This window comes from Eutrigla gurnardus, assembly GCF_963514095.1.
Source record: "Eutrigla gurnardus genome assembly, chromosome: 1".
Classification (NCBI taxonomy): domain Eukaryota; kingdom Metazoa; phylum Chordata; class Actinopteri; order Perciformes; family Triglidae; genus Eutrigla; species Eutrigla gurnardus.
In genome coordinates, this window is record NC_139915.1 from 12864855 (window position 1) to 12892199 (window position 27345).

Consider the following 27345-nt stretch of genomic DNA (forward strand, 5'->3'; position numbering starts at 1 on the left):
ATGGTGAAGCCCTTCCTCTTGGTGAAACCTGCATCGGCGACTCTGGTTGCTGGCAGAAACCTGATCCAGCAGAATAGACTGCCCAGTCCACCTGTGCCCCCTCTGCAGCAGAGCTGTGAGTTGTACCTCAGCTTCCTAGAGCCATTCATGGAGGTAGATGAGGCCAAGCGAGTGAGAAAGATCGTGGAAGAGTTTCAGAAAGCAGGAGGGGTCGGAGAGACACTGCAGAGAGTCCTGGAGAGAGAAGCACGCAACACTGACAACTGGGTGAGTTCAACAAGAACATCAACAACTGGAGACATCACGCACTTGGACATATTCTGCTTGTGAAGGAAATCTTGTAGACTCAATTTAGACTCAGATACTGAGATGAATGTCTTATAAAATGTATATAAATGTCTGGTGCTGAAAAATCAGTTCACAGTCAGCCTGTATTACGAAGACACATCGGGGTCTGTGGAGTTAATGGTTGCTTTAGTGCGAGATCTCATGAGTTTTGACTTGCAAAATAAACTAACCAGAGATAATAACGATTTCTGTCTGATGAGCCAGACCAATTAATTTGTCAAGCTAAAAATGATTGGTGTAGGAAACCAAGGTCGATATTAATATATATATATATATATATATATATATATATATATATATATATATATATATGTGTGTGTGTGTATTAATATACAATTTTTAATACCTCTCGTAAAAAGGGGCATCATCTGTTGGTCGGACAGAACTTTATAGAGTTCACTTTAATGAATCTAATGACCACTTATTGATTAATTAATAATCAATCAATTTAATTTAATAAATCGGTCTCATTTCCTCAGATCATAAGCCCTTGAAATAGGGATCTTTGCGATCTGCACAGGAGAAATATCAACGGACAACCGCTGTTATAATATTAGGGTATTCATTGACTGACTTAAGATTAAACAAAGTGAATAACATAATAACAGAGATGTAACCGAAGCACCAATACAACACAAGAAATATAATTGGGAAAATGGTTACCAACACATCTAAAACGTTTGGCAATAAAGGTGAGTGTGTTTCTCATAAGAGTTTGGACTTCTTAGTAAGATAGAATGATGGAATAATGAAATGAAATGGACTCACAGATATTAGATATTGACAGACGCTAATACTTAGTTTCACCCTGCAACTCGGTCATTACTGTTGAGTACGGATTCGGACTTAATTTATGACGATTCTTCTCAACTCACTGAAACTCCAATCGGTCACTCTTCCGTCTGTAACGTAGACACGAAGGGATTCTTTGTGTCAGGGCCAGAGGGTTGGTTTGAACAGTTAACACCGATCTGCGATAGCTTTGTAGCGGGTGTCGTCTCAATGAAATCTGTATCAGTTGATGAGCTGTCTTCTCCGTGAGCTGGACCGTGGGTAACGAGACAAATAGCATCGGTCAATCTTGTGGCCATCGGTTGATTTAGAGTTTAACACAAATTTCTTGTGTGCAAGGAGTAAAAGACTAAAAATGCAAAAATGAAGAAACTGGCTTATAAAGAAGTAGTAAAAGTGTGGAACTAGAAAAAGGGTGGAAGAGGCGGTGTTTGCAATTTGACCAATCACAAACATGGATCAGTCTACGGGCAGTGGAGCGGCGTATTTCACGTATGAGGAGCAAACCCTAATCTTACAGAAATACGAAGAAGTTAAACATATAATACAGGCAAAAAGCAACAGTTTAATCTGCCAAATTCAGGAAGGACAGCTGGCAAAAACTTGCAGACTGTGTGAATGCTTAAGTCGTATTAATAGTATTAGTAGTAGTATAATATGACTGCCCCATCATAAGGACACTAGTAGATCTGATTGATTAAATAGATGCGTTACCTAGATATAGAGTTGGTACCTCATGTACTGAGGCTCCCTGCAGCAGCCTGGGTTTAAATCCACCCTGTGGCCCTCTTTTAAATCATGTCGTCGCTCTCTCTTGCCCCTTTAACTCTCAAGCTGTCCTCCTGCAATAAAAAAATAATAATAATTACTTTAAAAAAAATGATGTGTTGCTGAGATGTATTTTTGTGGCGTGGTGTATGACAATATTAGCCTAATTCTTTCACCTGCAATCCCGGTGGTGTAAAATGGCCTTGGGAGCAAATGAAATAAATAAAAACATATATAAACATAAATCAAAGTGGTAAGTAGGCTGTACGCTGACACAGATAAGTCATTCCCTCGGATGTTCCACGATTTCTTTTTTGTTTTTAATCCATGCACCATTTCACCCATACTGTCATGATCTGGGTTTTTCTCTAGTTAATTTCCTGTTTTATTTTGTAATTTTGTCCCCTGTGTGGTTTCTTGTCTTGAACTTCCTTGTCCTTGTTGTTTCTGCTGTCTTGACTCCCCCACCCTCTCATGTTGACTACCCTACCTGCCCTAATGGGTTTCACCTGTCCCTCGTCAGCTCCCTGCCTCCCTGTGTATATAGTCTGTGTGTTTCCCCTGTCTCGCGGTCGAGTCATTGTATTGTATACAGTATGTTGGTCCCTGCATGCTGCACCACCCTGTGGCCTTGGGATTACTCGTCTTCCTGCGTCCAGCCTCCCTTCGTGTTTTGTTAGTATCGTGTGTTTTTTTTTTTTTTTGACTGTCATTTTAACCCTTGTGGTCTTCCTAAGTTGATAATTTGTTAATAGTTATTAGTTAAATAAACATTTTTTGCCGTTACCCTTTGTCTCCTGCCTGCTTTTGGGTCTAACCCCCTGTTCAGTCTTGACACATACTTTGGAAGAAGAATATGTCCAGAAACATTTAACATGAAGTAAAACAGTGATGTTTGTGACTTTGTAGATGACGGATGATTATGTGAAGACTCTATATCTCGGACAGAGAAAGCCTCTGGTGATTTTTTCAAACATTGGGGGAATCTTTCCCCGAATGGACTTCATGGATAAAAAGGGACAGATCAGGTACACACACACACACACACACACACACACACACACACACACACACACACACACACGTTACCATTAAAACCATCTTGAGTTTGTGCTGACTAAATTCAAGATGGATCTGTTGAATTCTGTGATATTTTGAAAAGTTCCACACATGTAAAGTGCCTAAAATGGCACCATTATTGGACTATTGACTCTTCCTTCACAATGTAGCGTCTCATTAGCCAGAATCTAATCTGAAAAAAAAAAGTTTAAAATTAATTTGAAAACGTTTGGGGGTTGAGTCAAAGCCAGCTGACATCAGGCTAAGGATGCAATCCACCCTGGATAGGTCGCCTTTCCATCACAGGGTTTACGTAGACCCAGACAACCATTCACACTCACATTCACACCTACGGGCAATTTAGAGTCATCAATGAACCTATCCCCATCCTGCATGTCTTTGGACTGTGGGAGGAAGCCGGAGAACCCGGAGAGAACCCACGCTCACACGGGGAGAACATGCAAACTCCACACAGAAGGAACCCGAACCGGGATCAAACCCGGGACTACCCTCTACACCACCGTACAGCCCGCAATCCATTTTTATGAAATTATAGAACTAAATTGTTTAGAGACGGTGTGTAGGAATGACTCCCATCTAGTGGTAAATTGTATTTTGCATTCAAATAATAGTGCTCTCTATCACTTTGTTGCAACTACTGTACCAAGAAGCTATGACATGTCATCCAGTACCACTTCACCAGTATTCTTTCAGGGGATTAGGTTGATATTTCATTTATATAACCAGTCCAATGTAAATACAAATAAGAAATTATTTTCTTATGAGGATAAATCAATTATTGGCAGAGATAATTATACGTATTTCTGAATGAAGATATTGATTTTAGCTAATAAATTACATAAAATGTTACACACTGTACCTTTAGTAGAGTTAATTTTGAACATTCAAATGAATAACCATGTTTTCTGTATTCAGGTGTGCGGCCGACATTATAGCAGCTGCATTGGATGTAAAAACAATGATTGACAAGTGAGTACTGAGCTTTCTTTCTTTGTCTTTCTTTGTCTTTTCCCAGACACATAAGATCTTAATCATCCTCACAGTTTAAATGATTGTCTGGCATTAATTTACTGGTTCACACAATGTAATAATACATTTGATGATAGTGCTATGGAAAAATTATCCATTACATAAAATATAGCTTATTAATATATTTGTTGTTTTCCCTTAAAAGTTGTACCCCGTAACATTTTCATCTATTTATTTGTCTTTTAAGTTACAAAGAGTGAGTTAAAACAATGGTGATTGATGACCCACTAATGAAAGTGCTTGTACTTGCTGCTTTTCCCAGAAAAAGGATCTCCGTGTCTGTGGGGACATTCCCGTGCAAAATTTAATGGCGGCGCTCCATTAGTGATGCTTTTTTCGTCAGTCAGCAGCAGTTGTTCTGTCCAGGTAGAGCTACTCACTAAAGCGTATGCTGCGTTTCATTGTAATCTGTAACTTCCAACTTCTGAGACAGGCTTCCGCTAGTCTAAAGTGTTTGACCAGCGCAGGTACATTTCATTACTGCTGACTCACAATGGAGGATCAACAGGCAGAGGAAGAAGCTGCCAATCAACTGACGTCACACAGTAGACACTGGCTGCGTTCGAATAGTCTATTTTGCTTAGGAAGGTTCCTAACTGAAGAATTGACCCGGAAGTAAACAAGTGACCGCCATGATAAGAGCCGTTCGGATTCTCTAAATGCAAAGGAAAGGAGCTCCAAAGGGGCGTTCACACCGAACGCGATAGACGCGAATTGAGCGGCGACTCTACATTGAAAACCAATGTAAATGGCGCGATGACACGCGATTCAGGCGGAGGCGGCGCGAATGGAGCGTCTGGCGCGATGAGACGCGGCGCGAATGGCGCGAATGGCGCGTCTGACGCGGCGCGAATGGCGCGTCTGACGCGAATGAAGCGAACGGCGCGTCTGACGCGGCGCGAATGGCGCGTCTGACGCGGCGCGAATAAAGTTGAAAATATCGAACTTTTCAGGCGGCATCGCGCCGCGACATCCAATCAGCGACGAGTTCAAGCCGACAGACAGATGAGCTGAGATGGACGGGCTGCATTACCAAACCCGACTCGGGAAGACCGGACCCCGGCGCGACGGGGGCCGTACCGGCCAAACACCGTCAGGGTTGAGCCTCGATCAGAAGGACTCAGGCCCCCGCGCGACACCGGGCAATCGGTCTTCCGTACGCCACATTTCCCCCGTCCGCCCGCCCGTCGGACGGGGATTCGGCGCTGGGCTCTTCCCTCTTCGCTCGCCGCTACTGAGGGAATCCTAGATAGTTTATTTTCCTCCGCTTAGTAATATGCTTAAATTCAGCGGGTTGTCTCATCTGATCTGAGGTCGAATGTGGCCCCGACTCTGGGGAGAGGTGCGAGGGACGTGGCTCCCGGAGGAGGTTCACGGACTCTGGCATCGGTTACCCCGAGGCGGAGGAGGAGGGTCCGCCGACGTGACCCGCCGGCTCCCCTCAAAAATGAGCGTCATGCGCGAATGAAGCGAATGACGCGAATGAAGCGAATGACGCGAATGGCGCGAATGACGCTAAAAAAGTCCAAAATGATCAAGCGGCGCGATACACGCGTCTGACGCGATTGTATTCGCGTCTATCGCGTTCGGTGTGAACGCCGCACAATGCTTCCTTTCAGAGCTTCTTTAGCATAGGATGCAACGGACCTTCCTATACGAAAGGAAAGGAGATTACGCATACCCACAATTCTTTGCAAGAGCAACATCTAAAGTGCTGCACACCTCGGCCATTCATGAAAACAAACAATACGTGCATTTGCAACTTTCCTTAACCCTGTGACGTTTTCCCCCAGAGGTCAAGGAATAGGAGTTAAGACCGAATTTTTTGACTACTCGACTGCAACCACTGTTCGGTTTCCAAAGGAACTCTGGGAGATGAGGTCCCAGAGGCTTGCCTGCAGTTTTATTTACCGCCAAAGAGGCCGCTAGAAGCAATGCATCTCAAATCTTACGGGGTACAACTTTAAGGGCAAAAGAAGCAAATTAAATAAATTACACAATAACTTTGTGATGTCAGGGGTTTCAATTGCTAGCCCAAACTGTTTAATTTAAACCTCTTTGTGTTGAGCCAGAAATACAAAATTAGCTCTGTGAAGAATTTAAATTGGGTTTATTTCCAACAAAAGTGTTTGTAGAAGTTAGAAACAGGTACAGACATTTGCTCTCCGTCTTTATCAGAATTCTGTTCTGAACAACTTATATGTAAAACATTTCATAGAAACACATGGCAAAACCTAACATCTTATTTTGCACATCTCATTGACAACAATTATGTTATCAACAGTTTGTTTTATTTGTTATATTTGTTTTATATAAATATTGTGTGTTCATCAAACAGTATATCTATCAAACAGTATATCAAACTGAAGTAACTGTCATGACTACCTTTGACCTGCTGCAGGTCTTCTTAATGTCTTTATGTCCATCCATCCATGCATTCTCTTCCGCTTATCCGGGTCGCGGGGTCAGCTGCCTGAGCAGGGACACCCAGACTTCTTTCTCCCTGGACACTTCCTCCAGCTCCTCTGGGAGGATCCCAAGGCGTTCCCAGGCCAGCTGGGCCACGTAGTCACTCCAGCGTGTCCTGGGTCTCCTCCCGGTGGGGCATGCCCGGAAGACCTCCCGAGGGAGGTGTCCAGAGTGCATCCGATACAGATGCCCTTAGCCACCTCAGCTGGCTCCTCTCGATGTGGAGGAGCAGCGGCTCTACTCCGAACTCCCCCCGCGTGACGGAGCTCCTCACCCTTTCTCTAAGGGAGCGCCCCGCCACCCTGCGGAGGAAGCTCATTTCGGCCGCTTGTATCCGGGATCTTATTCTTTCGGTCACAACCCAGAGTTCATGACCATAGGGTCATGATGTCTTTATGTATGTAGGTGAAAGCCCTGAACTTGAGTAAAAGATGTATACAGTGCTACATTATTCAAAGTAGTCCTAATCATCCAGTAAAAGTTGAAGCTTCTGGGGAGTCAAGGGTCAGATTTGTATATGATATTGATTGGCTGAGGTCCTGTTTAATGTTTGTGTGTTTCTCAGTGAGACTCTACCAGTTGACTACATGAGAGGGAGGCCTATGTGTATGCAGCAGTACAAGGATGTGATGTCATGCTCCCGCATCCCTGGTCTGAAGACAGACTCAGTAGAATTCTACACACACAAACACATCACTGTAGTACACAACTGTCAGGTAAGGAGCATCCCATCACTGTTGGACACAACTGTGAGATGAAAAGAAACACTGTATTACAAAACTGAGTTGAAAAAACAGTGTAGTACATTACTGTCAGGTCAGGGACAACCCGACACTGTAGTACATTACTGTCAAGTAAGGAACATCCCATCACTGTAATACATTACTGTCAGGTAAGGGACATCCCATCACTGTAGTACACTACTGTCAGGTATAGAACATGCAACAGCTCAAAACCTATATGCTAAATATGATAAGAAGAGAGTCTAAATCTCCAGTCATAATGAGATAATTCAGTTTATTAATTTGAAGACAGCCCCAGGCCTTCAGGGCCCCTGAGTGTCTTTGGCCCTTGGGCTTTGCTTGGTAGCTCATCCAGGCTTTCTTTCATGGATATTTTCCCCTTGAATTCAGTTCTTTGTGCTGGAGGTGTACAACAGTGATGGGACTGTGCTGACAGTTGATCAGCTCTGTGCTCAGCTGGAGAGGATCTGCAACGCCTCACTACAGACCAACATGGAGCCTGTTGGCATCCTCACCTCAGAGCATCGTGACCGATGGAGCAAAGCCTACATCAACCTCATGAAGGGTGAGAACAACTCTGCTGTCATGCAGGTCAAACCACAGACCTAATAATTCATAAGAACATGTTAAATAGAATTTCCTGTCTACAGTACAAAAAGTGGTCATCTAACAGGAAGAAACTGGTCTGCATGCCTGGTGTACTGTTGCCTTCGGAATGTATCATTGCTACTTCTTTTGGTTTAGTATAACTTTAAAGTAAATTTTTGGTCTATCATGCACTCATCTGCTCTGTAAACCAATCCGACCAAAATGGGAGTTTAGATGAAAAGTAAAACTTTGAATGTCATTCAACACTGAAAAAATACAATTGGGAGTGGCTTGGCTTTGAATGCATCTGCAAATTAAACGGTTTATACTTGGAATGGAAGAATCATGAGAAGCTGTGATCGATAATGAGGAGTTCTTTGATAGAATATTTCCTGGTGGCGTCACCTTCAGGCTTACTCTGAAGAGGGTAAAGGGGGATTTAGACAGCGGACCTATCATACATCCTACTATTTCTGGTTCCTTGAGTACCGACCTGTGTTTTTCACCGACGTGGGTAACATTTGGAAGCCAGCATCAACCTGCTAGGATACCTTGCGCTAAGCCACTGATAAGGTATTAAATGAAGCATCTATTGGGTTTCTTTGACAGTTTTGGAGAGACCCGGGACATTGACTGGAGTCGATGGATGTTTTATGTTTGCTTCCCTAATTTTGCAGGTCAGAACCTCCTGTGACACAGAACGTGGGTGGCTTTCTGGGCACCAGCTACACACATGTTTGTACATTTAGAAAATGTACAAACATTCTCGTTGAACTTTAGGCAGATGGGAGACAAATGACCTGTAGGAAATTGTACCTCTGGCTTTGAAGGATGGTTTACAGAGGTGAGCACTATATATTTTGGCTGGGCTGAGATTTAGAGGTGGACAAATCTTGCAGCCATATCTCTGACGTGTCCAGCCTGGATGATGTGAATAGGCTAACATTAGCTGCAGCTGCTGTGGTGGATGTAACTTTCAGGCCCTGATAAACGGTGAAGTCTTTATGAGTCTTTTAGATCCACCGTATTCTGTCTTGTAGACGTGTTCATTTCTCCAGCTTTGCATTTCACATTACAAACACTGCAGCAGTGATGTCCGTGTTTCTGATGACAGTGCATGCTGCTTAATGAGCAACGCCCCTTGGTGATGTAGTAGGTCTACAACACTTGTCTGACCAATAGTGCATCTTGATCAGTCAGTCAGTTACTTAATTACTCAGCCACAGAGCCAATTATAGGCCTGGCCCTCTACGGTCCAGCCAAAAAGTCTCATGCTATACTATACAATGTATCAATGTTTGTACAATGTTTCTTGTTTCCTAGGAACATTGTTTGCAGTTGCTATAACATGTGAAAACTACTGCTAGCATATTAGCCCAAATGCCTGATCAACACCCATAAGATGACAATTTAGCCCATATAAATAAAAGCAACAATAAATATCAACTGCCATTACCCTAAGCCTTAGGCCCTCAGGGCCTAAGGGCCTTAACAAGGCCTTGTCACAAGTTGTGATATAAAAATAGATGCGTAGCAGTCGTTTCCGCCATAGCAGCATCATTTAATGTACAAAACACAAATGTTACTAGTTGGACAAAGCACAATAATTTCAACAGAGCAATATAAAGAGACTGATCAAACTCTGAATGATGACATGAATCACTTTACCCACCTGTAAGAATTAATGACTCAATCAGTCTGATTGGCAGTTTTACTGATTGTTTGATGTAAGCAGCCAACTGAAGAAAGCAACACGATCCAACAGTTTATTAGCCTTAGCGGTTGATCGCATGTATTTATCCTCAAATTAGAATTAAATTCCATTTCTTTTCATCTTTTATTTACAGTTGGCTGTGTTTCTGTGTGTGATTTGTGAGACCTTGCATCGTTGGAGGAATGCAGGAAAACCCATAAATAATGTGGATGCCGTCATTAAAATTTAATGATAACATTTTATCAATTTATCATTTCCATGATACATGCTTTGCTTGGATCCATCTTTGAGAAATACCATGTTTTGTATCACTATTACGTGGATGACACACAATTTTGCCTTCCAACTGCAGGCAAATCCAAATCTACACATTTTCTCTTTAACTTTGTTGAGTATAGCCAGGTCAGGTCTGAAAGTTTGCATTTCTGAAATAAGTTTATTTGCTAAGAAAATGGAAGGTAAAAAGTATTTGAAAAGGTCAAAAAGTCAAACATACAAAAAGCCCAATTCAGCAAGTGTAAATACATATTGTGAAAATATTGTTGTAGTACATTATAACATGTTTGTTTTCCGTCGTGTACACGTCCTTCATGTTCAGATAAGACCAACAAAGAGGCAGTGCTGGCTATCCAGAGCAGCATCTTCACAGTGTGTTTGGATGGAGCGATGCCCAGAGGCGACAGCAGGAGTGCCCATCTTCAGGTCATGCATGGAGGAGGCAGCCAGTGGAACAGTGGAAACCGCTGGTTTGACAAGGGACTACAGGTGAAATAACACCTGTAAACTGTACCACAACACTTTTTTCCTTCTACCTTGGACTGATATCGCATGTCAGAAAAATAACTACAGGTGTGACAATAATCAAGCACTCAACGACAGCCAGAAAACCCATTTTATTGCTGGTGTAATGTCTAGCCATAAGCTTTTTTTTTTTTTTTTTTAAACTTACCAACTCAAAGCAGGGTAAGAATTTGCAAAATGCGTTTCTCTGTTGGTCTGTAAGGCTGTGACCAAATTCAATTTATGATCATGCTTTATTTACAGATCCATGTTGGTATGCTAGAAAAAATATAGTACTTAACACAAGCTGCAGACAGGACAGGATAATTCCTCAAATCTTAAGACTTGAGTCCACTGTCAAAGGCCACTGTGTGAAAAGAATCCTGCAGAAAGCTGGAGACCAACATGGAAAGTTACCTACGATAAAGATTTCAAGTTTTTCATATTCACTAATTCGAAAAACTTCAAACACAGTCGCACATATAGGAAGAAACACCTGAGGAGCTGGGGTGGAATGCTTATTTTTTCTTTTCTTCTTTTCAGTTTATCATTGGAGAAGACGGGTCAATGGGTATAAACACCACGCATGCCAACGCTGATGGTTCAGTCATAATATCCATATGTGATCAGGTGGTAGCAGGCATGTAAGTAGACCGAAACCGGGAGCGTACCCGGGTCCTATGTAAAAAGAAAAAAGAAGAAGGGGGTCCTATGTTCCCTGGTCACATAGGACCCCCTTTTTTTTTTAAATGTGGGGCGGCCGGTGGCACAGTAGTTAGGGCAGCCGCCCCATGTACAGAGGCTCAACGTCCTTGACACGGTGGTCCCGGGTTCGACTCCCGCATGTCTTCTCCCTCTCTCTTTCCCTGTTTCCACACCGAATAAAATAATAAAAAGGCTTGAATGGCGCTCTAGCTCAAAAAATAATCTTTCAAAAAAAAGAGGGGGGGGGGGGGGTCCTATATGACCGGGGAACATAGGACCCCTATTTTAAAAAGGGTCCTATGTTTCCAGTCAGTTATTTTTCCCACCGTAAGTGCCGAATTCCATGTCAAATAGGCCTATGTAGGCCTGTGTTTGACGTGCATATCCAAATAGGCCTAGATGAGAAGAGATTAGGCTGTAAATTGGTTTTTGTTTTTTTCACGTTTGGACAGTTTAAATGAACTAAACAAAATAAATGTATTGCAACCGGAATGTCTTATACTGATATTGCCTACAGGAGGCATATATAAGTTGAAAATAATTGGTCCGAGCACAGAGCCTTGTGAAACACCGTATCTAACTCCATTGTCAATGGAGTGTTTCAGCACAAACTGAGATCTATTGGGGAAAATAGGCCTTAAACCTGCTTAATGTGGTTCCTTTGATGCCAATTAATTTTCAATTCATAACATCCTCACTATTTCCAAGAAGTTTGGCCCAACAAACAAACAATTTCAAAGTCCCAACAACACCCAGGGGCAAGCGTTACAGCGACAATGGCGAGAAAAAACTGCCTTAATAGGCTTTTAGGCAGAAATCTCGTGCAGCTCAGGCCCTTGGGTTCCAACTGTGTTGGTAGTATGTAGTAGCAGCATTAACAGTAGTGGTGGTATTAACAGAAGCAATAGTATCAACAGTAGTAGTCCATGGAAGCAGGCACAGCCACGCCGAGATGGATCCATCCCAACCACGTCGCCGTAGACCAAAAAGCAGGAGTAGTTGAGCAGTCACACAGCGGGCAGGTGGAGCTACAATTTGGTGTTTCCAGCGTCCGGCCAGTTAGCAGTTAGCAATCAGAATTCATCCCGAGCAATTTTGCCCTGAGGTTTCCCTGTCTCGATTGTGAATATAACACAATACAAGGCCTGTTCTACGAAGCAGGATTTAGCGAGATAACTTAAGCTTTAACCCTGGGTTTTCCGTCCTACGACTGGTTCACTTCTTACCGGGGCAGAAAGCCATGGTAACTTACGCTGCAGAGCTAACCTGCTCCGGAGCAGGTTATGTTCCTCATAAGAGATCAACGTGGAGAAAAACACTGCCTACTGACCAATCAGCTATTTTGTTGCACGGATAAAAAAAAAAAAAAAAAGAAGCTCAGTGGATCTTGAGATGGTCTCTTCGGAGAACTAGAGTTTTCTGAGATCGGCAAAGCCCTTTTTCTTTCCCCTGATGATGTTTTATATGAGAGATACAGATTCTAATCAGAGGGCATCACTTATCTGTGTCAGCGTACAGCCTACTTACCACTTTGAATTATGTTTTTATATTTATTTGATTTGCTCCCAAGTCCGTTTTACACTGCTGGGATTGCAGCTGAAAGAATTAGGCTGATATTGTCATACACCACGTTATAACAATAAGTCTAAGCAACACATTCATTATTTTAAAGTTATATTTTTGGCCTTTTATTGCCGAAGACAGCGTGAGAGTTAAAGGGACAAGAGAGAGCGACGACATGATTCAAAAGACGGCCGCAGGGCGGATCGAATCCGGGACCGCTGCATGGAGCCTTGGTACATGAGGCGGTAACTCTACCACTGAGGTATCGGCGCACTTAACATGTTAATTTAATCAGTCAGATCTAGTAGTGCTCTTATGATGGGGCAGTCATATTATACTAATACTATTAATACTATTAATACGACTTATGCATTCACACAGTCGGCGAGCTTTTGCCAGCTGTCCTTCCTACATTTGTTTTTTTTCCTCAAGGTTTATCTATTGGTATTTTTGACGTTTTACAGAATGCAATGCAGATACAATTAGATTCATACAATTATAAAAAGGTTTCCATATGTATATGTTTAACTTCCTATTTCTTTGTTAGGGTCACTTAAGCTGGATAACTGAAAGATACCCTGTGTATGTTGAACTCGCTTCGTAGTATAGGCCCCCTGTCAAAGTTGATTTATCTGCCACTGTCATGGGTCTGTGAGATCCATTTTACACGCATCACAACTTTACCAGATTGTGTTCGATAGGCCTACCTTTTGGATCCAAATTCATCAATGGTGTACCCGCATGGCTGTCCCAAAGTTCTGCCTTTTTCAAAGGTGGTACTGGAAACAGAATCCCCATAATTATGTATACTATGGACAAAGCACTTTTCCACTAAGGCATACCAAAGCAGAGATCAGGCTGACAGTAACAGGGTTCATTGTGGAAATAAGGCTTATTCTAAGAAACTGAAAGAGCCCACACATAGCTGAGGTCACAGAATTATAAATATGATTTCCAGGGTAAAAAAAAATATTCCAGCAAAACTGCCCAAACATGGCAAAAGCTTCTGGTTTATATTATGAGTTTGAAACTTAGAGGAGGTGGGAGTATAAGTGGATAGGACTTGCCTGTCTCTATGCCTATGTATGTATATATGTGTATGTCATGAGTTGGCAAACCTGAAGTCCAACAGTGAAACGAGATTTGAGCCAGGTGTATAGCTACGTGTAAAAACACTAACGTTTTGAGTTTGCTATTCATGAGAAGCATCTGATTATGTGAACCATGCCTCGTCAGAAAGAGATCTCCACAGTCCTTCGATCAAGAATTGTTGATGACTGGAAGGGGTCAAAAAATAATCTCAAAGACTTTAGGTATCCTTGTATCTAATAAGATTTGGAGAGCAAGTCACTTTCAAAAAAGTCATCTGTGGAGACATCTTTTTGAAGTGGATTTAGAAGTTTAGGCAAAGCACCCTGAGAAAAAAAAAATTAAAGCTAGCTAGCCGTTCACAAATGCGAAATCCTTGATCCCACAGCCATTGACATCATCCTAATTTATGTTTATTGTGTACACACAAATTCACAGAGATAACTAGAATATCTACCTTTCATTTCATCATAATAGTTTAGACAGAATAAGCCATACTCGCCTGCTGTGAGCTACCTTAGAATTTAATTGACAATCAAGCAATGTTTCTGCTGCGGGGGCAAATTTAAATCCTGGCATACTTAATATATTCAATGTAACAGATTTACACTGCTCAAAAAAATAAAGGGAACACCTAAACACCACATGCTAGTTCTCAATGAATAACACATTCCAGTTGGAAATCTTTATTCATTACAAAGTGCAATGCGTTGACAACAAAACATCATAAGTGAACTAAATCAAAATCCTCATCTTATGGAGGTCTTGATTCAGAATCATACCGCAAATGAAAGTGGAAAATCAGATCACAGGCTGATCCATCTTTTGTGGAGATTTTTCAAGACATGAAAATTATCCTTAGTAGTGCATGTGGCCTCCACGTGCCTGTATGCACTCCCTACAACGCCTGGGCATGCTCCTGATGAGACGACGGATGGTCTCTTGAGGGATCTCCTCCCAGACCTGGACCAGAGCAGCAGTCAACTCCTGGACAGTCTGTGGTTGGTGGATGGAACGAGACATGATGTTCCAGATGTGCTCAATAGAATTCAGGTCTGGGGAATGGGCAGGCCAGTCCATAACATCAATGCCTTCATCATGCAGGAACTGCTGACACACTCCAGTCACATGAGGCCTAGCATTGTCATGCATTAGAAGAAAACTAGGGCCCACTGCACCAGCACATCACAATGGGTCGGAGGATCTCATCCCGGTACCTTTGGCAGTCAAGGTACCTCAGGCAAGCACATGGAGAGTTGTGCGACCTTTCAAAGAAATTCCTCCCCACACCATCTCTGACCCACCGCCAAACCGGTCATGCTGGAGGATGTTGCAGGCAGCAGAACATTCTCTGCGGCGTCGCCAGACCCTGTCACGTCGGTCACATGTGCTCGGGGTGAACCTGCTCTCACCCGTGAAGAGCACAGGGCACCAATGGTGAATCTGCCAATCTCTGTGATCTCTAGCAAATGCCAATTGCATTTCACGGTGTTGGGTTGTAAGAACAGGCCCTATTTGTGGACGTCGGGCCCTCAAACCACCCTAATGGAGTCGATTTCGGACCGTTTGAGTTGAAACTTGAACATCAGTTGCCTGCTGGAGGTCATTTTGTAGGGCTCTGGCAGTGCTCCTTCTGTTCCTCCATGCACAAAAGAGCAGATATCGGTCCTGCTGTTGGGTTGTTGTCCTTCTTTGGCCCCCTCCACGTCTCCTGGTGTACTGGCCTGTCTCCTGGTGTACTGGCCTGTCTCCTGGAATCTCCTCCATGCTCTTGACACTGTGCTGGGGGACACAGCAAGCCTTCTTGCCACAGTGCGCATTGATGTGCCATCCTGGATGAGTTGCACTAACTGGGCAACTTCTGTGGGTTGGAGAAACCGCCTCATGCTACCTCTAGTGGTGCAAACACTGCCAAAATTCACTCCCGACGAATGTCAGGACAGCAGAGTCATTTGCCATCTTCCGAAAAAGGCTCAAGACTCACCTGTTCAGACTTCACCTCGCAATGTTGAAGTACTACTTTACTCAGATGAGGATCTAACACTTGTCCTATTTTTAGCTCTTACTTTATCGGCAATGATACGTTGTGGTTTCTTTGTTTCCTTCTTTTGACAAATGTACTTATTGTAAGTCGCTTTGGACAAAAGCGTCTGCTAAATGACCTAAATGTAAATGTAAAAAAGAAAAGAAATCTGCCAGAAAGGCCGAGAACAGAGAAATGGTCTGTGGTCACCACCTGCAGAACCATTCCTTTATAGGGATGTCTTGCTAATTGCCACTTGTTTCCTGCTTCCTAATTGGACAGGCTGATATCTCAGAAATATGATTGACTTGCAGTTACATTGTTGTTTTAGTGTTCCCTTTATTTTTTGAGCAGTGTATTTGTATGTGACTGTGACAGTGTATTTGTATGTGACTGTTTTTTTTAAAATTAAATTATACTGTGTTACATCTTATAATATATAATTTCCTTTCATTTGTGTGTGGAAACAGGAAAAAGCCACGGGTGAAGGAGTCTCTGATGGAGGCTTTGCTGATGCCCCAGAAACTGTACTTCAACATCACACCTGAGATAAAGAAGAACATTGAGGAGGCCAAGCAGCACATTGACAAGTGAGAGCAGCTTTTAGTTGTGATTGAGCTGCATGGCTACCCAGTGACCAGAAGGTCAAGGAGAGCAACAAGCAGTCCAGTACAGAAGCAGTGATCCTAGAGATGCTTGGCTACTAGATGTACAGCATAGGCCATAAGAAGCAGTATCCCTCACACAGAAGGAGACTGGAGGCCAAGATCAAGACAGTGAGCATCGAGTCATATGCTTTCTTGTAATCAATCCAGGCCATGCATAGGTTGGTCTGTCATAGCTAATGGTACGTGTCCACTAGGAGCGTTATTTCCAGGCTTCCCATTCATTGTCTATTGAAGCAACCGTGCAATGCATTCTTGTAGCGTTGCGGCGAGTTTCAGGAGACGTCAAGGACTGTCAAGTTGCCCGCTCCTCATTTGCCTAAAGTTGAGGTCCAGTCTACTTTATGTGAATGAGAGGCGTCCAGCTCAAATCGCCGCCTCTCGAAAGCTCTCGATAATCTTTTAAACTGATCATTGTCAATCTAAAATAAAGACAGATTCAGCAACTGCATAGCATATTTCGGAAAATAAGACATTTTCCAAATGAACAGCTATGTTGGTCTGTTTTGAGATCCGGGAGCACACAGCCCACCAGTGAAAGCGTTCGTCCAATCAGGTTCAGCCAGGAAGTGTATGCATGGTTGTAGGTAGGAGAGCACCTGTCAATCATACGCCTAATGGCACGCCCACCAAGCGTGAAATACTGGAATTGCTCCCTTCTGGGTATCCTTCATGATCAGGACGGTCCTGCCTTGGGTTAGCCACTCTGGGTTGGTCCCATCCATCAGCAGCTGGGTCATTTGTGCTGCTGATATTCATGGGGCACAGGCAGTTTCTTTAGCCAGTAGGTGTGGATCATATCAGGGCCTGGTGCTGTCCAGCTCTTCATACATGCAACTTTTTCTTGGATGTCTGCCATTGTGTTGGTTAGTAAGGTCTTGTTCTGAGAGGTTGCTGTGGTGTAGTCTCAGATCCACTAAGCATTACTATTTTTCCAGCATTGTTCAGTCTCTGCCATGGGCGGGTCAATTATCATGCTATTACACTACCACTGGGAGTATACTTTGGATGATCCTCACTTCTGCTTTTCTAGTGTACCTCTTCAGGCAGGTAGCCAGGACTGTGAATAGCAACAGTGTGAGAGAAGGGAAGCTGCCATTCCTTGTGCCTTGTACAGTAGCTTCTTTTGCAAGAAAAAGGGAGCAGCAAAATCAGTCTGATACAGACATAATTAGTATGAGTGTAATGATATCACATTTTAAGATTAAAAATCTTACAATAACTACTTCTAAACACATCTGTCAGACTACCTAAGAAAACTCTGACTGTTCAGAAATGTCCCACTTCCACACCAACACAGACTGGCCCAAGACTTTGATATGAGGACTGCAGTATTTGACCACTTTGGGAAAAATTTCCTAAAGGCCAACAATACGAGCCCCGATGCTTTCGTGCAGATGGCGTTACAACTGGCCAACTACAGGTGAGGTGCTGAAAAGTCTTTGTATGCAGATGTTTTTATTTATTTGGACGGAACACACTTTGTTGAAAACATTTCTCTCCTTTTTTTTTTGTCAGGATCCACCAGCAGTTCTGTCCAATATTGGAACCTGTTTCACTGCGTTTCTTCATTTACGGACGTTTAGGCTCGGTCAACACAACCTCGTCTGCGACAGCTGCCTTTGTCAAGGCATTTGATGACCCCAAAAAACAGGTCTGATAAGAGCAACATTTCTGATGCAATTTTTAATTAATGCAACTTTTAAACAGAGTCATGATACATTATACATACATTTCCAGTCAGACTCCCTTTATAGTACTCAAATGGCCTCTAGTCTATTAAGTCATAATACATAAAAACATAAAAATCACAGCCGTTGTTGGGCAGATTTAAATTTAAATTCTATTTTAGAGCAGACCATAATTCGGCACAGTGCTCAGACAGTTTGAATGGATCAGCATGAAAAATGTGTTGACATCAGAGGTACTGCCTTTTATTGCTTTATGTTGTACTATTACTGCACAGCAAACATTTACATTTAGAGTATTTCAGTCAGACAACTCACGTTTAGAATGTTTATTGGAGCAACAGAACATAGTTTGTGTTTTGACGGCTAGGCTCCGGCATCATCACTTAAATAGCTAGCTTAAATAGTAGCTTAAATAGACTGCCAAATAGGGAGGATGTGAAGGAAGAATATTATTTGGAGTATGAGGTATGTCACATGAGTATGACGGAGCAGCTTGAGTTGTCCACCTGAACTAGCTTGCAGGCTTCGCTCCATTTAGCAGGCGCTTTTATCGACAGAGACTTACAATAAGTACATTTGTCGAAAGAAAGAAACCACAACACGGTTAGATGTAACAAGTGCTTGAACGTCTTCAGAGGAGAGAGGGCTGGTAAGTTGGGGGAGATGGTTTCTGGGAGGTTATAGGAGACAATGAGGAGTTGATGTCTTTTACTTTCTTGGTAAAGTAAATTGCAAAGGCATCTGTAGTGAGGGAGGAAGGAGGGGGAGGGGCAGGAGGGGTAAGGAGGGAGGAGAACATGGAGAAGCATTTCCTGGGGTTGGAGGCGAAACAGTTCATCCTTGACAGGTAGAAGGCAGATTTAATTTCCAAACATGCTCATACAAAGCAACTAAGTACTAAGAGTGATGAGTTGTAACATTTCTGTCTTTTTCTTGTTTTGCACAGAACTCAGAGAAGGTTGATTTACTCGATAAAGCTGTGAAGGCACACCTAAAGTGCACTAACATGGTGAGTATCATTCACAGCACAACTCAGTACTTGTATTAGTGTATTATCAAAGCAAAGATGCCTTTTTGCTTTCATAAAGAGTTGTTCTTTTACACTGTATTAGTGGATGGCTCAGAGGTGGAACAAGTTGTGCTCGTGCAAATCAGAAGATGGTTAAATTCCCATCTCCATTTTGCAAATTGCAATGTGCTTTAATCTTGATGGAAAGGCGGTTACTCGCATGCAAGTTTCTGCTAGACTAGAAAAGCACCCAAGAAATGCAAGTCCATTTGCCTCTGTCCTGCCTCAAATATATTCTTAACCAGATTTTGTGTTTTACTCCTAAGTAACCTGTTTCTGCTGACAATATAAGACAACTAGAAAATTCCCCCGCCGGGAAATTTTGAAAGGGCCACGGGGGCTACTGCCGGAGTGTATATACATTACGATGAGATTCTTCGAGATTTCAAACGAGACGGAGTTGTTTTAGAGGCAAATACAGAGACTGCTTGCTGACTTAACTGTCAGAGCAGTCCGTTTTGAGTATTTTGACGTACTGTAATTCAAAAACTTTAGATGTCAGCATTCTTCTTCTCAGCCACACAGCTCTCGACAACATACCTGAAACATGAATACGGATGTCTGACAACACAAACCAAGCTGATTAATTAAACAATAACTAGTAACTAGAAAATTCCCCCGCCGGGAAGTTTTGAGAGGGAGGCAGTGGGCCGCCGCCCGGGGGTGTGTCTGTAAAAGTTTAAAGTTTAAACGGAGTTTCTAGGTGAAAGTATGCCCCAGCAGAAGACGTTTGACTAAAAAAACTACATTTCCCACTACTAAATGTAGTTTTTAGTACATTCCTGTCCACCAATCAGAGCACACCACTCGTGTCTCCATTTTAGTTTAAATGGAGTTTCTAGGTGAAAGTATGGCTGAGCTGAAGACGTTTGACTAAAAAAACTACATTTCCCACTACTAAATGTAGTTTTTAGTACATTCCTGTCCACCAATTAGAGCACACCACTCGTGTCTCCATTTTAAAGTTTAAATGGAGGTTCTAGGTGAAAGTATGCCCGAGCAGACAACGTTTGACTAAAAAAACTACATTTCCCACTACTAAATGTAGTTTTTAGTACATTCCTGTCCACCAATCAGAGCACACCACTCGTGTCTCCATTTTAAAGTTTAAATGGAGTTTCTAGGTGAAAGTATGCCCGAGCTGAAGGCGTTTGACAAAAAAAAACTACATTTCCCACTACTAAATGTAGTTTTTAGTACATTCCTGTCCACCAATCAGAGCACACCACTTGTGTCTCAATTTTAAAGTTTAAATGGAGTTTCTAGGTGAAAGTATGCCCGAGCTGAAGGCGTTTGACTAAAAAAACTACATTTCCCACTACTAAATGTAGTTTTTAGTACATTCCTGTCCACCAATCAGAAAACACCTGCTGTCACTTCTGAAGATCAAACCCACAGAGTGCCGTCACCGTAGCAACGGCCCTGAGCGCGTGTGTATGAATGCCTTCAAGCCTCTCTCTATCGCTCCATTTTGGAATACTACTAGGTACTATGTCACCGAGCTCAGCTGTCACTCAAGTACTACCAAATACTACCGAGTACTACCGAATACTACCAAGACTCAAGTACTGACAAGTACTAGGTACTATGTATTGTTTGAAAAACTACAACTCTGCCAATCAGAGCGCACCTGCTATCACTTCTGAGTGAGACGGAGACAGATAGACTCCATTTTAAAGTTTAAATGTAGTTTCTAGGTGAAAGTATGGCTGAGTTGACGATGGACTACATTTCCCACGGACTGCTCCTTCCTGTCCACCAATCAGAGCACACCTGCTGTCAGTTATGAAGATCAGAGCCCCACAGTGCTGTCACCATAGCAACGGCCCTTGGTGCGTGTGTAAAGGCTGGATTATGCTTCCGCGTCGACACAACGCAAGGGGGCTTGCGGACCCCTTACGTCCTTGCGGACCCCCCTTACGTCAACGCAAGGGCCTGACGTGCACCTCCCAAAAATCCTAGACGCGCGTCGAGGCGACGCAACAGCAACGCAACACCAACGCAGCGGCATCGGCTGTGATTGGTCCGCTAACTACATCCGCTGGAGACCGCTATCCGGTTTCCACTCATAAACACCGCCATTTAAACTTTTAAAAGGCTACTTTTATTGTTTGCACCTCGTTTTATTGTTTGCACCTTCTCGCTTTTGCACAAAGAAATAAAACACCAAGTTCTGAAAAATTGTGGATGTTTAAAGCCGGAAAGTAAACAAATACGCTATAACGAGGCTACGACGATATACGCCAAGAGTCTCGGTCGGTCGGTCAGTCTTTACAAAAAACATAGCGCCCTTTCCCGGTGTGGCATTGAATTGCATTTCGACACGTAAACCCAACGCAGAACCATCACGGTCTCCAAGCAACTGCGTGGCCGTTGCGTTGCCGTTGCGTTATCACTACGCGGAAGCATAATCAAGCCTTAAGACTGCTTTGGAGCCTCTCTCTGCTTCTTTCTATCGCTCCATTCCCCCTTTGCGGAGGCTCCGAACAAAAGCCTGCCACGCTCACACCGAAACTCCTATCGCCAAAATCTTCGCACCGTTAGCGCATCAAGACTCTGCTGAAGACACTGATCACTTTTATTTTTTCCTAGTGTCAGAAATGTGGACGCTAGGGCGAGTTAGAAATGCTGTTCATATCAGGTTTCTTTGAAAATCTGCTTCTCAATTAACATTGGAGCGGATGAGGAGAAAAACCTGACTTGGCCGCGCTTAGAGGTTGCTAGTTCAAATTCTGTAAATCGCACAGACTTTTTGAGCACATTGTGAGAGACAGGACAAGTTTGTCTACAAAATTGGAAAATATCACGTCTGTAGAGTGAAGATTGTGGCCGGGAGGAGTTTGGAAAGGAAAAAAATCTGAGAAGCCCTCACACTCTAAGCGATGATGTCATCCACTCTAGCCCAGAAGGTTCCGCGCAATACACACCCATTATAATCTCATGATTTCTCCCAAAACGATCATGGTCATTGAACAGTGATTGATCAAAAACTATATTACCTATTGAAACGTGGATTGACACACCAGGACACAAGACTTGTGTCTACGTTTTAAAGTTTAAATGGAGTTTCTAGGTGAAAGTATGCCTGAGCAGCAGGCGTTTGAAAAGCTACGATTTCTGCTTTTTTTTTTTCGCTCGTCCCATTCAAGTCAATGGGAAAATTTCAGTGGTTTTTCGTGTTCGAAAAATTCGTGTTCGGCTAAGAAAAGTAATGGCACGCCGATCCCGATCGAACCACATGTTTTGATATATAATTTGTCCTACAACTCTTAAAGCTGTAGGAGTTTTAGGCAATCGAAATTCGGAGGCAAAATAATAATAAGTAGGAAAAAATCCTATGAATAACAATAGTGCTCGGTGCGATTGCACCGTGGCCCTAATTACTTGTTACTCTGTGCAGCCCTTTAGGTTAGTGGAGTGTTCATTAACTAGTAATGCTTTGGAGCAATGCTGTATACAGTATGTGGGTCCATGTTGGTTTTCTTAAAACAAAGATGCAAATGTGCTACGCTCCTGCAAAGCGGGGAGAAATAATCCCGAGAGTGATATTGTGTTTTGTTTCCCTAGTAAGGTCTTTACTAGAATGAGGATTTGCAAAAACATCACAATTTACACAGAGCTACACTATATTGCCAAAAGTATTCGCTCACCGGCCTTGACTCACATATGAATTTAAATGACATCCCATTCTTAATCCACAGGGTTTAATATGACGATGGTCCACCAATTGCAGCTATAACAGCTTCAACTCTTCTGGGAAGAAACAATGTTTAGGAGTGCGTTTATGGGGATTTTTGACAATTCTTCCAGAAGCGTATTTGTGAGGTCACACACTGATGTTGGACAGGAAGGCCAGTCTCCACTCTAATTCATCCCAAAGGTGTTCTATCAGGTTGAGGTCAGGACTCTGTGCAGGCCAGTCAAGTTCATCGACACCAAACTCGCTCATCCATGTCTTTATGGACCTTGCTTTGTGTACAGTCATGTTGGAACAGGAAGGGGCCATCCCCAACCTGTTCCCACAACGTTGGGAGCATGGAATTGTCCAACATCTCTAGGTATGCTGAAGCATACAGGGTTCCTTTCACTGGAACTAATGGGCCAAGCCCAGCTCCTGAAAAACACCACCACACCATAATCCCCCTCCACCAAACTTTACACGTGGCACAATGCAGTCAGACAACTGTTCTCCTGGCAACCGCCAAACCCAGACTCTCCATCAGATTGCCAGGAGAAGCGTGATTCCTCACTCCAGAGAACACGTCTCCACTGCTCTATAGTCAAGTGGCGGCGTGCTTTATACCACTGCATCCGACGGGCTTAGATGGCTTGGATGCAGCTGCTCAGCCATTGAAACCCATTCTATGAAGCTCTCTACACACTGTTCTTGAGCTAATCTAAAGGCCACATGAAGTTTGAAGATAGGCTATGTAGCGATTGAATCTGCAGAAAGTTGGCGACCTCTGCAAACTATGCACCTCAGCATCCGCTGACCCCATCATTTTACATGGCCTACCACTTCTTGCCTGAGTTGCTGTCGTTCCCAATTGCTTACACTTTGTTATGATCCCACTGACAGTTGACTGTGGAATATTACGGAATGAGGAAATTTCACGACTGGACTGGTGCACAGGTGGCATCCTATCACAGTACCACGCTGGAATTCACTGAGCTCCTGAGAGCGACCTATTCTTTCACAAATGTTTGTAGAAACAGTCTGCATGCCTAGGTGCTTGCTTTTATACACCTGTGGCCATGGAAGTGATTGGAACACCTGTTTTCAATTATTTGGATGGGTGAGTGAATACTTTTGGCAATATAGTGTATGTCGAGATTACACACCATTTGGAGTATTGAGACCACCTTACAGATCACAGAGACAACTCTTTACGTCTTAGATCATAGAGAACACTCTTTTACATCTTATATAAACAAATACAAGTAAGGAATTGAACAATACAACATGAAAGGATAACAGTTTTAATGTATTGTAACATTTCAACTTGTCACACATTCACAAGTGGTGACTGTGATACACATGCCTACAAAGCACCAGCTATGGTGGGGAGTTGTTATACCAATCTGACTTTGTTCCCAAGAACTCTATAGGGTACCTTTAATAATAGTTGGTAATAGACTTTGCAAACAAATTTAAATGCTGCCATCCTAACAGGCAATCATCGGCCAGGACATAGAAAACTACTTCTCTTCACTGAAAAACCGGGCTATTGAGGAAAACATATCCATGCCTGAAATCTTCACAGACTGCTCCTTCGTAAAAGCATTTGAATACGGACTCAGTGTAAGTCAGGTAAGTACCAGGGTGGAAAATGTGACATAACATAAAAATATCACATTGCATTTAAACTGAAGTATTTTCATATTTTCCACTGAATTGAAACTTTAGTTGTTATTTATAATGTTATGAACCCAGACAAGACAGTGTTTGGTGTCCTAGCGTATCTGGGACTTCCACAACGAAGCAGCAATAATAGTTATTTCTGTCATTACTATTGATGAAACCTTGTTGGTGTCTACATGGAGGTATGCCCCCCTCCTCTCCTGCATATATAGCGTGAGTTACACAAATAATCCCACTAATAAATACAAATGATCCCATAATCAAGAAAATGTTGGCCTTGCGTTTGGTGTGAACACACCTTTACACTCCATATTCTCATTATGAGTCCTCATCATAATGCAGGCCAAGGTGTAATATTCACTGGTACTGGCGAGGAGAACCCAGGAGCATGACAAGGAAACAGTATTCAAAAGAAATGTTCTTTACTCAGGGTTGCAGGCTGGGTCAAAAGCCAGGAGATCAGTCCAACAGGCAAACAAATGCCAATAGGATCAGGCAGAGTAGCAGGGTCGAGGAAACGGGCAGCAGGGTCAAGACAGGTGGATCAATCAGAGAGATATAAACTAAGGCTGGAGAGCTTAGCAATAACACACAAGACAATCTGGCATGGAACAATGGGAAATGGCCTGTTTAAGTAGAGGGGCTAACAAGGGAATGGCCTCAGCTGAGGAGGTGGGTGGGGAAACCAGGTGACAGGAATGAGCTGATTGAATGACAAGAGGGAGTGGCAGCATCTGAAATGACAGGAGAGTTAGTGATATATACAGTGTAAACAAACCCAGATAAAATCAAACTAGGGTTGCAGTCGAATAGTCAAAAAATAAGGTCCCAACTCCCATTCCTAATTCCTATTCCTTGACCTTTGGAGAAAACGTCATAGGGTTTAGGAAAGGCGATAGGAGAACTCAAAAGGATTTATGAAAAGACGACTGCGGTGCTTAGAGAATCCAACCAGACAATCACTAAGCTACATCATTATAATGCGCTTGCTGATGATTGACAGCTGATGACATGCGTCTCTGCTGGAGAAACTACAATAATGGACGACAAAAAACGCGACCTCCACTTCTCCACATGTTGTTGTTTTTTTCCAGCAGCTCCTCCTTCCCATTTTGCTGTATTTACATTTCATTGGTTTTAGTTTCCTTTTTGTCAAATTTGTAACATGATTGAAATAAATAAAAAATACCATTCAATAATTATCACTGTCCACTAGGGGCTTGACACGAGATCTCATCGAGAATTAACTCAACGATATTTCTTGTCGCGTTAAAAATCTGTCTTGCAAGATTTGTGAGCTATACATAGCTGAGGTTTTACAGACAGCTGTTACTGACTGGGAGCTTAAAAAACCCAACCACGGCATCGCTTATTGTTACTGACAATGCACGTAATATTGAAGCCACACATTAAGTGTTAAGCGTCGCTCGTTTGCTCGGGCGGGTGAGACGTGTGACTGCTTTTTTTCAGCGTAGTTCAACGGTTACCGCAGTGTTAATGTCCAAGCAGAAACAGCTACTATTGCCATCACACAAGTTGATGACGGACGTCACCAGCCCAGAGATAAGACAAAACGCCTGAAGCATTGATACACTTGACAGCTGCGATGTCAGAGATGCTGAAGATGCTGTAGTTGCAGCATGTTGTTAATGACATACTTGGTCAAGCTCTGTTTGCATTATTTGCACTCTGTATTGACAGAGTAGAACTTTGATTTGGTTTTGCACATATTGTTTGCACTTGAAAAAAAGAAATATTTAATTTTATTCATTTGATTTTAACTTTTATACATTTTAGTTTTAGTTTAAATTTGTGGACGAAGAAGTTTATTAAAAGCATTGTAGCTCCTTTATTTGCATTTGGAGAATTCGTACGGCTCTTATCATGGTGGCCACTTGTTTACTTCCGGGTCACTTCTTCAGTTAGGAACCTTCCTAAGCAAAATAGACTATTCGACTGCAGCCCAGGACTAGGTGGAATTCGTGAGATTGAGTGTATTTTATAGAAACCCATATCAGAGGTCTCAGTGCTACAATAACAACTAACCAACACATTCTCACTTCTCTCCATGTTCACAAGGTAACATCCTACACTGGATATGGGCCATGTCCTAGCACGGAGAGAACTGAAATGGTCGCTCTGTGCTACAGTATTCAGAACAATCACATTGAATTAAGTGTCTCCGCTTTCACTTCCAACACCTGCAAAGAATCTAAGGTAGCTGCAATGATCCGAGCTCTGGAGGATGCAATGTTGGACATGAGGACCCTGCTGGAACAAACTTCAAGAGCCCAATAGTGAAGGTTTTCTGAACTTAGAACTGTAGCTCAGAATGTATGTAGAAAAGAAGCTGATTTAACAATTTGCCAATACATAGATGAGAACATCGATAATATTCTCGCCTTTTAAATGTAGGGCTGCAGCCAGTTAGCTTAGCCTTGTAAAAAGACTGGAAAGGTGAATGTCATGATCTAGGTTTTTGTTAGTTTTATTCCTCCTTTTGTTTTGTAGTTTCTTTCTCTCTTGTGTTTGGTATTGTTGGTTTCCTGTGTTATGTTGTACTCCTTCTGTCTTGTGTTTTATTTCCTGTTCAGTTTCCCTCCTTTTTTGTATGTACCAGCGGTGTCTGATTGTCTCGTCAGCCTTGCCACTTGTTCTCCCCAATCACCTCAGCCTGCCCTTGTGTTTTCCCCAGTTGTCTTTTATCCTACTAATCAGCCCTTGTGTATTTAGTCTGTGTTAATCTTTTACTGCTCATTCTTCTGTTAATGCCAGCTCACCACCACTGTGTCTGTTCTCCCAGTGTATTTTTTCCTGTGATGTTTTGGAGTTTTTTCGTTCACCATGTTGTTCTTAGTTTGAATCTC

At 42.7% G+C, this 27345-nt stretch overlaps 1 protein-coding gene across 1 annotated transcript; it reads left to right on the forward strand.

Annotated features, from left to right (window-relative positions):
• LOC311010961 (carnitine O-acetyltransferase-like) lies at window positions 1-26776 on the forward strand (the record flags this gene model as incomplete). The annotated part of the gene is made up of 13 exons (XM_084005620.1): window positions 1-267; window positions 2818-2936; window positions 3904-3957; window positions 7052-7202; window positions 7620-7794; window positions 10130-10296; window positions 10855-10955; window positions 16162-16281; window positions 17657-17779; window positions 17875-18010; window positions 18994-19056; window positions 24290-24427; window positions 26558-26776. The coding sequence occupies 13 exons, from the start codon at window positions 1-3 to the stop codon at window positions 26774-26776; spliced, it is 1833 nt and encodes a 610-aa protein (XP_083861746.1).
• Window positions 26777-27345: the final 569 nt, after the last annotated feature.